Source organism: Anolis carolinensis, chromosome 2 (genome assembly GCF_035594765.1).
Source record: "Anolis carolinensis isolate JA03-04 chromosome 2, rAnoCar3.1.pri, whole genome shotgun sequence".
In the NCBI taxonomy this organism is placed as follows: Eukaryota; Metazoa; Chordata; class Lepidosauria; order Squamata; family Dactyloidae; genus Anolis; species Anolis carolinensis.
In genome coordinates, this window is record NC_085842.1 from 8,291,913 (window position 1) to 8,307,960 (window position 16,048).

The 16,048-nt window shown below is 46.2% G+C and overlaps 1 protein-coding gene across 1 annotated transcript in view; it reads left to right on the forward strand.

The window, feature by feature from the left end:
* Positions 1 to 16,048, forward strand: part of syngap1 (synaptic Ras GTPase activating protein 1) — a 136,517-nt gene that overhangs the window by 99,879 nt on the left and 20,590 nt on the right. The window contains 4 exon segments of the mRNA XM_062969463.1: positions 8,694 to 9,248; positions 9,380 to 9,524; positions 9,962 to 10,106; positions 12,865 to 13,101. Coding sequence (XP_062825533.1) covers positions 8,694 to 9,248; positions 9,380 to 9,524; positions 9,962 to 10,106; positions 12,865 to 13,101 — 1,082 coding nt within the window.

Below are 16,048 nucleotides of genomic sequence, written 5' to 3' on the forward strand. Positions count from 1 at the left end.
AGGAGGTCATGAGTTCGAGGCCCACTCGGAGCCTATGTTTGTCTTGTCTTTGTTCTATGTTAAAAGGCATTGAATGTTTGCTTATATGTGTAATATGATCCGCCCTGAGTCCCCTTCGGGGTGAGAAGGGCGGAATATAAATACTGTAAGTAAATAAATATATTCTAAGCCAAGTTACGCTACCATCTAAAGTGAATAAGAAGAAGAAAGAAAGAAAAAGTAAAAGGTTTCCTTCCTGAGTCTTTGGTGGTTTGCATCTTTCCAAATTGGTGTTAGTCGTTCATAGTCCTTTACAAATTGGTGGCAGTCGTTATAAATTCTTTACACTTACTTACTTACTTAGATGATCCTTCGTTGTCCAAGTATGATGGCCTTCCAAGTGTGATGCCTTGGTGGCGGATATGTAGGTGACTGTGGGGCCCTATTCCTAGCGAACAAGATCAGGTTGTGCCATTCTCTGTGAAGCAATCAATTTTCTCTCAAGCAATTTTCTCATGTACTCCATTTAATTATTACATACACTCAAAATGTGCAGTATACATAGCCATAAAATACATAGCCGTAAAATAACAAAGTCCGTTTGAGAATACTACAGGGGCCAATGTGATTATACATAGTGAAAGCGCATGGTGGAGCATGACAGGACCTAAGGGAAGGGTCCTGAGAACCAAAGCCCTGAGTCTTGTTCCTCCATCTATCTGCTCTTGCCCCCTGGCAGCCTTGTCTCGGCTATGGGTGAAGTGGCCATCCCTGCACATGGGAGATGCCTGATGCTGGAGTAAAAGATGTGTGACAGCGAGAGAAAGAGAGAGCGAAAGAGAGGGACAAGGCTATGCTTTGCGAGTAACCCCTTCCTGCCCAGTCTCTGCTGTGAAGAGGCTCAGTTGCGAGGCCTCTTTTAAAGGCCACCCTATAACCTCCGAGGCCGGTTTCCCAGTGAGGCTCAGAGGCGAGGAAATGGAATACACAGATTTATTTGCAAATAGAGCTGCGGGTGACCGCTCTGAAAGGAAAGCGTCACACTGAATGAGGTCTCAGATGGGATTCTTATAGTTTTGCAGGCACAATTCACACTTCAACAGGCATCCTCTTGCCCATGCCTATTTCTTTTCATCTCCCCATCCAATAATAATAATAATAATAATAATAATAACTTTATTTTTATACCCCGCCCCCATCTCCCCGAAGTGCCCATCTGGCACTTTGATCAGTTGTTTGTCCAAACAGCTCAAGTAAGCAATTTCCCCCTGCAATTTCCCGATTACAATCATTCAATATATCGATCCCCATTTGAACCTTCTCTTTTCCTCTGAAGCACCCATTTGGTCAAAATCAAAGTACCATTTTCCTTTGAATTGTCTTACATCTTAAGACTTGAGACTGTTGCTCCTTCCTGTAAGATCCTGGCTTCTCCCTTCAGTTGTTTTTCCTTGCATGGCTAAGGGAGACGATGGGTTTTATTGTTGGGCTCTGTGTTTTTCTCATAGCAGACTCTTCAATTGATTGCTTCTAACACTAAGGAGACTATCTTCAATTGATTTCTAAGGCTAAGACCATTTATTTATTTAATCAAACTATTCTTCATACTGTTATTGGGTTGTTGTATGCTTTCCGGGATGTATGGCCATGAAGGACTCACCTTCTTAACATAAGGAATCTTGGGGTTGTTGTATGTTTTCTGGGCCCTATGGCCATGTTCCAGAAGTATTCTCTCCTGACGTTTCACCCACATCTATGGCAGGCATCCTCAGAGGTTGTGAGGTATGCCTCTGTGGATGCCTGCCATAGATGTGGGTGAAACATCATGATAGAATACTTCTGGAACATGGTCATACAGCCCGGAGAACATACAACAACCCTGTGATCCCGGCCATGAAAGCCTTCAACAACACATACTGTTACTATTTATGAATCAAATTAAATCAGGTGTCCCTTGTCCCCTTCAGCTGCCCATCTTTCTCTTGGGGTGCATGGAAGGGGTAACAGTTCTGACTCATTCTCCCCCCCCCCCCCCAATTCCTCACATCTGATGAGATTAGCATATGATGGTTGTAGCGCATGTGAGGAGCTCCTCAGTCATGAATGGAAATCCGCACAATCACGTGACATCGTTCTTAAGCCACCTGGGTCTCCAACTCAGTAAGTAGGGAATTCCCATTTGTAGCCAGCAGAATAACAGAAACACAGAATCCTAGAGCTGGAGGAGACCCCAAGGACCACCCAGTCCAACCCCCTTCATCCAGGGAGGAAAACACCACCCAAGCCCCTCCTGCCACAGAAGGCCATCCAGCCTTTGCTCAAAAACCTCTGGAGAAAGAGACTCCACCAGACTCCGAAGTCACAGCAAGTCTCACTGTTGAACCACTCAGCATCAGGAAGTCCTTCCTAATGTTTCAGTGGAATCAATTTTCTGGAAGTTTCAATCCATTGCTCCATTGTGTCATAGTCTCCAAGGTAAAGTAAAACAGCCCTGCCCCCTTCTCCTCAGTGGGACCTCCTTTTAGACATTTAAACATAGAATAATGGAATAATAGAGTTTGAAGAAACCACGTGGGCCATATAGTCCAACCCGCTGCCATGTAGGATGATGATGATGATAATAATAATAATAATAATAATAATAATAATAATAATAATAGGATTTAAAGATCAAATTGTAAAGACTCTGGCACAAGCCAGTCAAGGTGGTCCCAGTGGTGATCGGTACACTGGGTGCAGTGGCTAAAGATCTTAACCTGCACTTAAACACAATCAGCACTGACAAAATTACCATCTGCCAGCTGCAGAAGGCCACCTGACTGGGATCTGCATGCATTATTTGTCGACACATCACACAGTCCTAGACCCTTGGGAAGTGTCTGACGTGTGATCCAATACAACAGCCATCAGAGTGTCTGCTGTGGACTCATTTTTTGTGTTTCAAATAATAATAACCTTAAACAATTAAAGCATCCCTGATAGATGGCTATTCAGCCTCTGTCTAAAAGCTTCCAAGGAAGAAGCTTCCACCACACTCCAAGGCAGGGAGTTTGTATGGTAAGGAAGTTGTTCCTAACGTTCAGTTGGAATCGCCTTTGCTGTAATTTGAACCCATGGCTCCTAGTCCTAGTTTCAAATGCAGCAAAAAACAGGCCTGCTCCCTCTTCCTTATGGCCTCCTTTCACATATTTATACATGGCTCCTCCCATGTCTCCTCAATCTCCTCTTCACCGAGTTCTTTAAGATGCTCCTCAGATGGATTCATGGTCTCCAGACCTTTGATGGTTTTCGTTACCCTCCTCTGGACTCCTTCCAGCTTAGAGTCAATATCTCTTTTGAACTGTGGTGCCCAGAATTGGACACCGTATTCCAGTTGAGGTCTAACAAAGCACAATGACTTCATTTGATCTAGATACTAGACTCCTTTGGATGCAGCCCAAAATTCCATTGACTTTTTTAGCTGCTGCATCACACTGTTGGCTCATGTTCACCTTGTTCTCCACGAAGGCTCCAAGATCTTTCTCACATGGACTGTTGTTGAGCCAGGTGTCCCCTATTCTGTATCTTTGCATTTCATTTTTTTTCTAAGTGTAGTATCATACATTTGTCCTTGTTGAAATTCATTTTGTTAATTTTGGTCTCTAATCCGTTAAGGTCATTTTGAATCCTGATCCTGTCCTCTGGAATATTAGCTGTCCTTCCTAATTTGGTGTCATCTGCAAACTTGATAAGCACGCTGTAATGAAGTATGAATTTTGGTTTACAGATGCTATGTTTAATTGTGTGTATATGTTTTAAAAGGGTAAGTATTAGAGTTACCAGTGCGTGTGGGATGGTAGCCAGCTCAGCATTATGAGGCAGGTTGCCATAGAAACGTAGCTGCTTCTGTAGAAATGTAACTATTTCAAAGCTAGCAAGAAAGGGGTGGAGCTAGCTGGATGAAAAAGGAGGGAATGTTTTGAAGAGAGTTCAGTCTGTGATCGGGAGAGTCACAGGGAATAGACTGGTTCCAGGTTTAGGGAAACCAGGGAAGTTCAAATCTCAGTCTTTGCTCTGATGAGCCACAGGGAAGATTGATTCTATGTGAGACTCAATTGTTCATTTTGAGTCGGTTTTAAATAAGTATGGTGACTTATTTAATGTAGTATGTGTCCTGGAAAGGCATAGAGAATCTGTGATAGTATATCACATGGGTGACTGTGGTTTGAAATCACTGGATAGTCCAAGTTTCAGACTTTGGGAACCAATCCCAGCTGGACTCACAGAGATCCATTGAAGTAACAGTTAGAAAGGAGCAGAGGAATAGGTTTTAACTACTTTAAGTAAAAGAAGTGATACTTTAGAGAGTTTGATTCATCTCATTCTAGTATTGTAACTGTTAATAAGAATACCTCTAAGTGAAACATCTTTTGTAACCACCAAGCTTGTGCCTGAATAAACTTGTTATTGTTCTTTCAACATCCAAGCCTCTGTCGCATATATTCTAAACCAAGTTACGCTACCCTTTAAAGTAAAAGTAAACATCTCCCTGTGTCTTTGGTAGTTGCATCTTTCCAAATTGGTGGTAGTCGATATTAGTCCTTCACAAATTGGTGGCAGCGGTGGAATAAAAAGATTCCCCCTTCCTGAAGGAGCCTTAGACGTTCATAGTTCCTTACACACACCCACTAAACCTTCATCCAAGTCATGAACATGGCTCTTATGTCCCCTTCTCTTGGTGTTTTTTTCCCTCCAAACTAAACATAATCAGCTCCCTTATCTTCTCCTCAGAGGGATTCATAGCTTCTAGCCTTTGACCATTTTAGTGGCCCTTCTCTGGACCCCTTCCAGCCTAGAGTCAATATCCTTATCTTGAATTTCTTTGACCAAAACTGGGCATAGGGTTGTTATTCCAGATGACATCTGACCCCATCTGACATCTGAGTAGAGTGGGACCATGACGTCTCACAGTCTGGACGCTATCCTCCTCTTGAAGCAGTGTCCAGTCACATTGGTCATTTTAGCTGCACCATCACACCGTTGACTCATGTTTAATTTGTGGTCTCCCAAGACTCCTAGGTCCCTTTCACATGGACTCTTTGAAAGCCATCTGTGCATTTTATTTTTCCACCCAAATGTAGCACTTGACATTTCTCCTGGCCCAGCTCTTTGTTAAGGTCAGCTCTCTGTTCATGTTATTAGTACGTCAGTTTGTATGGCGTGTTCGAGTTCCCACGCTGCAAATGGAAATGCTCACAATCATATGACAATGATATTCAATCTCCATTCATTCCCGGCGTGTATCATTTCTAACAGCAGAAAGTGCTTTCAAGGTGTTTTCAGGTGGTGCAATAAGTGCAAAGCGCTGCTGCTGCGTTATGACATGTGTGCGTTTTGGAGGGTCACTTAGGACCTCGCTTTCAACTCCTTCGCTTCTCCGTCCCCAAACTTTCCAGTCCTTTTTCAGGGAGTATCCTGGGAGGACCTCTGCCTGCAAAGCCATAAAGTCCCCATTTTGCACCATTCAGTTTCTATTTAATAACATTCAAATAATGACAATGTTTGCTGGTGGATTCCAGGCACGGATAGGAATTTTCCTTCTTGATGAAGCGTTGCTTTACTCGTATTCTTAGCAGGACTTCCTTTGTCCGATTTGCAAATGTTCCAGGCAGCCCTAAACAAGGTTTGCCCTCACAAGTACACCTCCTCCTTGCAGAATGCATACAATAGGAAAAGCCTGGGAACGGCAAGCTTCACCTTTTGTTTTCTTGAATGAATATTGTAAGTGTTTCTAGCAACAGTACTTGAGAACTCGCACAGAGATGAAGCCTCAGTATTGTGGGATTGAGAAATCTCTCAGCTACACAATTTTTCTGGGGCGGGAATTAAAGAGAGGATGATGAAGGGGGACTATGTGTGAGTTTTTGATTAATGTTTTAATTTGTTTTCATCGTAACTGTTTTAAATATTATGTTCTTTGGCATCTAATGATTGCTGATTGTGAGGCCGCCCTGAGTCCCCCCTTCCAGTGGTGAGAAGGACGGGATATACGTGTCTGAAATAAATAAATATTTACCTCCCAGCAGATGCAGTTGGCTAAAAACGCTTGCAGCTCTCTGAAAGCACTTGCAGCAAGAATCAATGCAATAAGAAGAGTGCCTGCCCTGATGTTCTGCAGCTCTTAGCAAGATGAGTTTGCAAGGCCAGGGCCCATTTTTAGAGCCTCACAGAAGCACAGAATCATCAATTTGGAAGAAACCTCAAGGGCCACCCAGTCCTACCCCTTTCTGCCATAAAGCAAACACCACCCAAGCCCTCCCAACAAATGGCCACCCGACCTCTGGATGAAAACCTCCAGAGAAGAAGGCTTCACTGGACCCCCGAGCAGAAACATCTTTCACTGTCATGGAACTCTTACCATTCAGAAGTTCTTCCTAATGTTTAGGAGGAATCTCTTCTCCTTCAATTTGAGCCCAATATTCCATTGTACCCTGGTCTCCAGAACAGCAGAAAACACGCTTGCCCCTCCTAAATATGACATTATTTCAAATATCCAATCATGTCTCTCATGTCCCCTTCTTTCGGCCTTCTTTTCTCCAAGCCAAATCTCTCCAGCTCCCTTAGAGAAATTCAGTTTTGAAACTTGACCCTTTTAGTGACCCTTCTTGGGACATCTTCCAGCTTGTTCATGTTCTTCTTGAATTGCCTTTTCCAGAACTGGAGACAGGGTTACTATTCCAGGTGTGCCCTGACCAAAGCACAATATTCAGCGGGACTGTGACTTCCCTCGATCTAGACACTATCCTCCTAGGGATGAAGTCTAGAATCACATTGGTTTTTTTAGCTGCTGCATCGCACTGTTGGCTCATGTTCAGCTTGTGATCTATTACGACTCCTAAATCCCTGTTACATGGACTCTTTCCAAGCCAGGTGTCCCCCATCCTCTATCTGTGCATTTCATTTTTATTGCCATAGTATTATACCTATTAGAGATTCCTCTTCTTCAGAAGTCTTCATGAGTGTTCATGAGTCTGAGGAGGAGTTGGAATCTGAGGAGATTTTATAAGTACCCACATTTCAGGAGAGGTGAAAGGAAACATAGCAGAGACGTTGTTCAGCTAGAATAGCTGCCAGAAATGCAACTGAGTAATTGGGAACCACCCTAGCATCTGTGGGGGAACTCAGGGCTATAAATCAGAAGCAGGTGCAGTCAGCTTTTGCTGGTAACAAACTCTAAAGCCTAAGCCTTTGCTCCCCTTGTGTCTGCTTCGAGTCTGCATCTGGGAAATTGCTCCCAAGGATTTATTGCTGTCTCTTTGTCTGAAGTAAGACTGCTACTTGATTTGGAAATTGATCAGAGACTTAAGAACTGTGTTTGCCCTAAGACTTTGTTTTCTTTTGCATTATACCACTGAGTGTTTTATTCTTTATGTTTTGCTGAAGTAAAGCAGTTTTCATTTACTTACCACATTGTTTTAAGGCTGTTCTTGAAAGACAAAACAGGGCAATACCATACATTTCTCCCTGTTGAAATTCATTCTTGTTGTAGCCCAGAAATAGTCATAGCAGGCAGGGGCTGATGGGTTCACTGATGACTTAGAGTTAGATGGGATTGTGGGTTTTCTTGGGATTCATTCTCATTCATTTATTCTTATCTCTTTCTCACCCCAAGTTTTAACTGAGTGTTCATGCGGCCCGCCCTGTTATATTGCTTTTTTGATTTTGTGTTGTATTGTACATGATTATTTATTGTATTGTTTAATTGTATTATGATATGTTGTTTTTATATTTTGCTATATTGTATTGTCCTGGGCATGGCCCCATGTAAGCCGCCTCGAGTCCCCGTTGGGGAGATGGTGGCGGGGTATAAATAAAGTTTTATTATTATATTATTATTATTCAGAGCCAGAAAGTGAAACTGCTTTAGACGGAGAGACAGGCACAGATGCAGGGCCTGAGAATGTAATAGCCTCTCATCCTCAAGGACTTCAAGGCCAGTCACAGAAGTTGGAATCATCCTCTCCAAATAAGTAGCAAAGACAAATCCATGTGAAATTCTCATGGGGAATGCACCTTGTGACATTGACCTAAGCCAGGAGGCTCACCTGCACATTCGAGCAGATAGCCAGCTTCATAGGTCAACATGTCTTTGTGGGAAGCAAAAGTTCCAGGGGAGACATAATGCTTTCATGTCTGTGTATTAGGAGCTAATGGGCACTTTGCTCTTCAGTTCAGGCAACGTGGCTTTCAAGTTACAGTCAGACCTGGATTCTCTAGTTCTTGTCTTGGTTTTGGGAGCCAAGTATTCTGAGAGTTTTCCATGTTCTTGTTGTGTATTTTTGGTCATGTTTTGCTTATGGATTCAAGTTACCTTTGGATTCTTGGACTATTCTTGAACTGCCTTGCTTTTGGATTTACAAGAGACATTTGATTGCTGATGTTTTGGATTCTACACCTTCTTTCGTTATCCCTGCTTTTACTACATATCTTTGGTATATTTTTGCAATAAATTGTTTGTCTTTACGCTGGACTCTTATGTGATGCTCTGGTCATAGGTGGCTTCATAGGTGTGGCAATTCTGTTCATTTTGCCCAGTAAGATCCCTAATGTGTGATGATCCTTTTGGATCCTGATCCTGCCCTCTGGAGTATTCACAATCCCTCCCAGCTATTGGCAAAAGGGGCTTGAGCTTCATGCAGTGACCTCCTAACTCTCTTCCCTCTTTTTCTTTGCAGGACAACAGTCGTCGTGTGGACAATGTGCTGAAGCTGTGGATCATCGAGGCGCGAGACCTGCCCCCCAAGAAGCGCTACTACTGCGAGCTGTGCCTAGATGACATGCTCTATGCCCGCACCACCAGCAAGGTGCGCACAGACAACGTCTTCTGGGGGGAGCACTTCGAGTTCAACAACCTGCCGGCGGTGCGGACCATCCGGATCCATCTCTACAAGGACACGGACAAGAAGCGCAAGAAGGATCGCAGCAACTACGTGGGCATGGTCAGCATCCCCATCGCCAGCGTGACCGGGCGCCACTTTGCCGAGCAGTGGTACCCACTCAGCCAGCCCAGCGCCAGCAAGAGCAAGTCCGGTTGCCCGGCTGTCCGGGTCAAGAGCCGCTTCCAGACCATGAGCATCCTCCCCATGGAGCTCTACAAGGAGTTTGCTGAGTATGTTACCAACAACTACCGCATGCTCTGTGCTGTCCTGGAGCCAGTCCTCAGCGTCAAGAGCAAAGAGGAGGTGGCCTGTGCCCTCGTGCACATCCTCCAGAGCACTGGCAAGGCCAAGGTACCATCATCACCACCACCACCACATCATCATCATCATCATCATCATCATGGGTGTTTGGGATGGTGGGAGGGTGTCCCCTGCCCTCCAGCCACAGCACTGTCCCTTTCTCCCTTCCTGGAACCCGGCAGGACTTCCTTTCCGACATGGCCATGACGGAAGTGGACCGCTTCATGGACCGGGAGCACCTGATCTTCCGGGAGAACACGCTGGCCACCAAAGCCATAGAGGAGTATCTCAAACTGATTGGACAAAAATACCTCAAGGACGCCATTGGTAAGGGTCTGACTGGGGGAGGGATGGGGGACTGTGCATGGGGGAAAGGGGTCACGTGGATGAACCCCTCTGCCAGCATCCTTAGCAGCTGTCTCCTCTCCACTTGGCTTGCTTAGCTTCAGTCCAGCTGGCAGTTTCATCTGGGAAAGAGGGACACTGGGGTTGTGCCTCCATGGTGAGGATCTCTGGAGGAAGGAGAAGAGGAAAAAGAGGGGGAGAGGGTTTGGGGTGGCTTGGGGAGGCCAAGACTAGCCCACATTGACCAGGGAAGAGGTGGGGACTCCAGGCCACTTTTTTCCCAGTGGAGCTCATGCCTGAGCCTGAAGTGCCTGCAGAATCTGGGGGAGAAGCCAAGCAGGGCCGGTTCTTCCATGACACCCCTTCTGCCCTCATTCCACCCCCTTTGCCTCTCTTCCCCCTCTCGTTCCTCCCTGCAGGCGAGTTCATCCGTGCTTTGTACGAGTCAGAAGAGAACTGCGAGGTGGACCCCATGAAGTGCTCAACGTCCACCCTGGCCGACCATCAGGCCAACCTCCGCATGTGCTGCGAACTGGCCCTCTGCAAAGTTGTCAACTCCCACTGGTCAGTGCTGGGGATAGGGGGAGGGAGGGAGGGAGGGAGGAAAGGGGGAGGAGGGAGGGGAAGGGAGATATTAGAAAATAATTGCACCCAGTCTCTGGGCACATATCCGTTTGGCATATGTGAATCTCCATGAGCATGTGGAGACCACCTTTTGAAAACCACTTGTCAAGAAAAGCATGACCTTGTTAGAAGCCAATGCTTTGAACACGTGTTATTCGCATGCATTCATGTAATGGGACACAGGTAACTCAGCTGTTAGACTGAAGAGCCATGTCTTTGAACTGCCAAGGACAAAGACATGACAGTACAAAAATATATTGGGTTAGCAGAGGATGGTTGTTTCTTTGAAGTTGCAGTTGCAGTTGTAGTTGCAGTTGCCCAAAACATATACACTCCCTTTAAAAACCATTTAATTTAAAATATGCACTCAGAGATAAAAAAAAAAACAAAGTCTTCTTTGAAAAATAACGTGTCTGGTTTACTCATAAACATCTTGTATTAGTTCACCATACAGGCACATTTCTTATGGAAGTTCACTTACAGATAAGATTTAGCTTCTCTGTGTTGAGTACACAGGGTATCATTCTCAATCAATAGTCCATCATCTTTAACTATACTTGTACTCACTGAAGTCCAAAAGTCAAGCTTGTCTATTGAAGTCCAAACAGCAACATGCATCCACCTCCACTGAGGTCTGATGCAAACAGGCATCCACCTCCACTGAGGTGTAAAGCAGACTGAATACAAAATGGAGTCCTGAGTCTGAACATGCTCAGATTAATCATATATCTATAATCCCTCCCACAACAAAGAGGTACAGCCAAACTGGCAAATCAACATATGCGTAGAATACAGGTCAGCAAATATATACATTAACAAATAAATAGTGAGAGGCTTGGGAGAGAGCGAGGAAGAGAGGGAAGGGATGGAGGAAGGAAGGAGAAAGGAAAGGAAGGAAGACGTGAAGGAGGAGGAAGGGAGGGAGGGAGATGAATAAAAGGAGGGAAGTGAGAGAGCTGGGAGGGAGGAAGAGGCAGAAAGAGAGACAGACAAGGAGTGGGAAGAAGGAAAGGGAGAGGGAGAGCATGAGGAAAGGAAGAAGAGTGAATCAGGGAGGGAAAGGAAATGAGTGAGAGGGAAGCAGGTAATGAGAACTGGAGGGAAAGCAGGAAAGACAGAAGGAAGGGTGAAAGGAAAGAAAGGGAGACAAAAAGGGAAGTGAAGGAAACAAGGAAAGAGGGAAGGAGACAGAAGTAGGAAGATGAGCAAGGGGAAGGAAGGAGGGCAAGAAGGGAGACAGGGAAGGAGAAGGAAAAAGGAATGGCGAGAGCGTGAATTAGGGAGAGGGATAGAGAGAAGGAAGGCAGGAAGGACAGAAGGAAGGATCAAAGGAGAGAGGAGGGAAACAGGGAAAGAAGGAAAGAAGACGGGTGTGGGGGAGATGGAGGGAGTGAAGCAAAGAACAAGTAGGGGGAAGGAAAGGGTGGGAGGGAGGAAAGGAAGATTTTTTTGACCAGGGACCACTTGACCAGGGGCCACTCTCCAACATTAGTGCCTAAAGGGTTACAAATCAGTTTTTGGTCAACTTCAGATTCAGTTTGGTTATTTGGGGTGCTGGTTCAGAAAATTGCATGGGATAGACCACATCAGTTCTAGTTTCTGATACAGAACATAGGCCAACCACTAGTCGCCATCTGCTTACCCACAGAAAACCACATTTAATCATCTAGAGCTGTTGTGGTCTGCCCAATGCAATTTTCTAAATCCGCACCCCAAATAAACCCAGGAACAGGCCTAAAAACAAAGACGCCAAGAAACTATATTTCTGATACAGAACATAGGCCAACCACTAGTCGCCATCTGCTTGCCCGCAGAAAACCACATTTAATCGTCTAGAGCTGTTGTGGTCTGCTCAATGCAATTTTATGAATCCGCACCAGATACCCCCGGAACAGGCCTAAAAACAAAGACACCAATACAAATATTCTTTAATTGGGCTGTGTTATTATCCGTAGTAGGAACGGTGAGGACTATATTTTGGTTCTTTCAGACCACTGATGGTCCACGGACCACAGGTTGGGAATCACTGAAATAGAGGGAGAGAGAGGAATGAAGGGAAGGGGAGATGGAAGGAAGGAAGGAAGGAAGGAAGGAAGGAAGGAAGGAAGGAAGGAAGGAAGGAGAGAAGGAGGGAGGGAGGATAGAAGGAAAAGAGGAACGAGTGGGCAGAGAGAGGGAAGGAGGGGAGAATGAGGGAAGGGAAGGGAAAGGAAGAGAGGGAGAGGGAGGGATCCTCCTCTCGGCCTCATCTTTGCCCAGGTGTTTCTGGGCAAGGGAAGGGGACTCCTCTTCTGATGTTGGGGTGGATGGATCATGAAAGAAGGGTGGCAGTCAGGACCAGAGCTGGCCCTAGGTAATTTTCAAGTGTAGGCGAACAGAATTTTGGCGCCCCCCAAACCAATCACTGAAAAATAAAAGCGTTGGATAAGCGAAAATGTTGGATAATAAGGAGGGATTACATCAAATTAAATTAAGATTTTACAAATTAAGCACCCAAACATCATGTTTTACAACAAATCAACAGAAAAAGCAGTCTCGACTGCGGCCCCGTATGTTTTGCGCCCCAAGCGACCGCTTAATTTGCCGCATTGTTGGACCGGCTCTGGTCGGGACTGGGGGCCCCATGGGACTGAATGGGGCTGGGGGGTCGGGGGCATTGTGGTGGGGGCTGCCCGTTCACCCTCCCTTCCCTCGGCAGCGTGTTTCCGCGGGAGCTGAAGGAGGTCTTTGCCTCGTGGCGCCTGCGCTGTGCGGAGCGGGGCCGAGAGGACATTGCGGACCGCCTGATCAGCGCCTCCCTCTTCCTGCGCTTCCTGTGCCCGGCCATCATGTCCCCCAGCCTCTTCGGCCTCATGCAGGAGTACCCCGACGAGGAGACCTCCCGCACCCTCACCCTCATCGCCAAGGTCATCCAGAACCTGGCCAACTTCTCCAAGTGAGTGGCACACGTTGGGGCGTGATGTACCCATGGTCAGCTGGTGGGGATAGATCTACACTGCTATATAATCCAGATTATCAAAAAAATAATAATCCAGATTATCTGCTTTGAACTGGATTATATGTGTCTACACCAGGCCTGGGCCAACTTCGGCCCTCCAGGTGTTTTGGACTTCAACTCCCACAGTACCAGTGCCAATTTGAATACTGGTGGGGCTGAGGGGAGAATGATTTTGTCATTTGGGAGTTGTAGTTGCTGGGATTTATAGTTCACCTACAATCAAAGAGCCCCTTGAACCCCACCAATGATAGAACTCCACCAACGATGAAACTGAACCAATCTTGGCACACAGAACTCCCACGACCGGCAGAAAAAACTGGAAGGGTGTGGTGGGTCTTGATCTTGAGTTTGGGAGTTGTAGTTCACCTACATCCAGAGAGCACTGTGAACCCAAACAGTGATGGATCTGGACCAGAACTGGCACGAATACTCAGTATGCCCAAATGTGAACACTGGTGGAGTGTGGGGAAAATAGACCTTGACATTTGGGAGTTGTAGTTGCTGGGATTTACAGTTCACCTACAATCAAAGAGCCCCTTGAACCCCACCAATGGTAGAACTGGGAAAATTGGGCTTTTGGTGGGAGGTTTTGCTGTCTGTTTCCAAAAAGGAAGAGAAGGACGGGCATGTGTTTTCAGATGGTCTTAGATGGTCTGACCCCCCCCCCCCCAGGATTGCCGACCCCCAGGTTGAAAAACACTGCTCTGTTCTTTAGAAAATGCATGGGATGCTCCTCCAAGTGGCCACTTCAGAGACTGCACCTCGAAAATTCAGAGGGGAGTGGGTAAAACCCTCTGTTGCAAAAGGCAGCCACTGCAGCCCATGTGACCCTTCCCCTTGTTCCCATCGGCTGCACCCACCCACTCACCCACCTCGAACCCATTCTCAAAAAGCAGCAAATTACCGCACTGGAGACAAAACCCCCTTCTGACTCACTTCTGCAAAGAGCAGCTCTTTCTCAGCTGGTTCTCTCCGCGAATCCCTCCCTCCCTCCCCAGCTGCTCCCCATGTGCCTTCTCCTCCACCACGTTCAGCCCTCCGGCAACGGGTTCCTGTCCTCTTGAGGAACCGGTCAGCTTTTGTGTGGCCCGTGGCCACCTGTGTCCAAAGGACTGTGGCTGGTGCCATCCATCTCCATTGGATGAGAGGTCCACGGCCCAAAGCTCTGGTCAGTGGATGCCGGAGAAGAAAGGCAGACTCGTTTCCGGCGTCCGAAGGGGGGTCTGTTTTCTTCTCGGTGCCGCACGCCTCTCTCCTGCTCGGCTCCTGCATAAATCTGCAATTTTAAGTAAAGAAATCTGCAGAGTTGTATTCTGGAACTCTGCCTCCGTCTCCCACGGCAACCTGCCTGCCATATTTTATCTCAGATGCACATTTCATACGTGGCTTGCAGACATTTTAGAGAGAGAGAAAGAGAGAGAGAGAGAGAGACCTGATTTGCACTGTAAATAAAAAAAACCCAGAGAAGGGTAAAGTCTGCTGGCGAGATGGATTCCGATCTTTGCCTCAGTCCAGAGTCGGATCAGGGGTTGGGGTCCCTCCAGGGTCCCTCGCCTGCTGCCCTCCCAAAAGGCCATGCCGGCCTCATTCAAGATAAACACAGAATATAAATCACTAGCTAACCCCGTCCACACTTGGCTGTGGCATTTTAGGTTTGTCATTTATCTGCATCAACATTAAGATCACACGGGTTACCGACTCTGGAGCATGCGGCGTATAATTGCCCGTGAGAAAAGCAATTGTTTCCTAATTTCAACCCGGACACTTGCAAAGATTGCTCCTGCGTGTTATTGATAGTCATTTCGAATGCAAGGCGTATTGGTAATTGAAGTTGTTTGAACTCGAATGCCATGTCTGTTGGAATGAGTGGGATTCCCAGGGCATTCCCCCCAACTCCTTCGTGTATGTAGAGTTGGCCATGTTGGGTCTGTGTGGCAAGTTTGGTCCAGATCTGTTGTCAGTTGCGTTTTGTGCACTCTTGATAAGGGTGAACTACAACTCCCGTAATCAAGGTCAATTCCAACATACCAGAGTAGTATGTTTAGTTGGTCATGGGGGTTCTCTATTCCAAGTTTGGTCCCGGTCCATTTTCGATAGAGGTCACAATTTCTCTGGATGCAGGTGAACTGTAACTCCCGTAAATCAAGGTCAAAATTCCCCCAACTTTTCCAGTATTTTCTGTTGGTCATGGGGAGTCTGTGTGCCTAGTTTTGTCCAGGTACATCATTTGTGTGGGACTTTGTGGTCTGGAGCTGACTCGGGTGAAGGTACTGCATATCCCATTAGTCATGATCTATCCTCCTCTTGTCGGCACCAGGAAGTGAAGTGGGTAATGGGGTGTCTGTGTGCCAAATATGGTCTATTTCTGTCATTCGTTGGGGTCTCAGTGCTCTGTGGGAGCCGATTCGGGTGATGGTACTGCAAATCCCATCATCCGTGGTCTGTCCTCCTCTAACCACACCATGATGTAAAGTGGGTCATGGGGTGTCTGTGTACCAGGTTTGGTCCTGATCTGTCATTGGTGCAAGTCACAGTGGTCTGTGGGAGCTGAAGTGATTGACTGTACTGCATATCCCATCATCCGTGGTTCTCCCTCCCCAAACTCATTTTATTGTAAAACATGTGCGTATTGGAAAGCAACCTTGTGCCTATTTTTCAAGTTAATTGGGTGACTACCTTTTGAGTTCTGTGTGCACAAACATACGCAGGCGGCATTTTTTTTATATATAGATATTTGCTATGTGTGATACTGACGCCAGTGCATGGACTGTTCCTGTTATACATGGATATGTGTTTGTGCATTGCACATATTTCATTATGATTTTGAGAGGGACCCCCAAAAACCATCCAGTCAGGCAGGAAAACACCATCCAAGCCCTCCCGA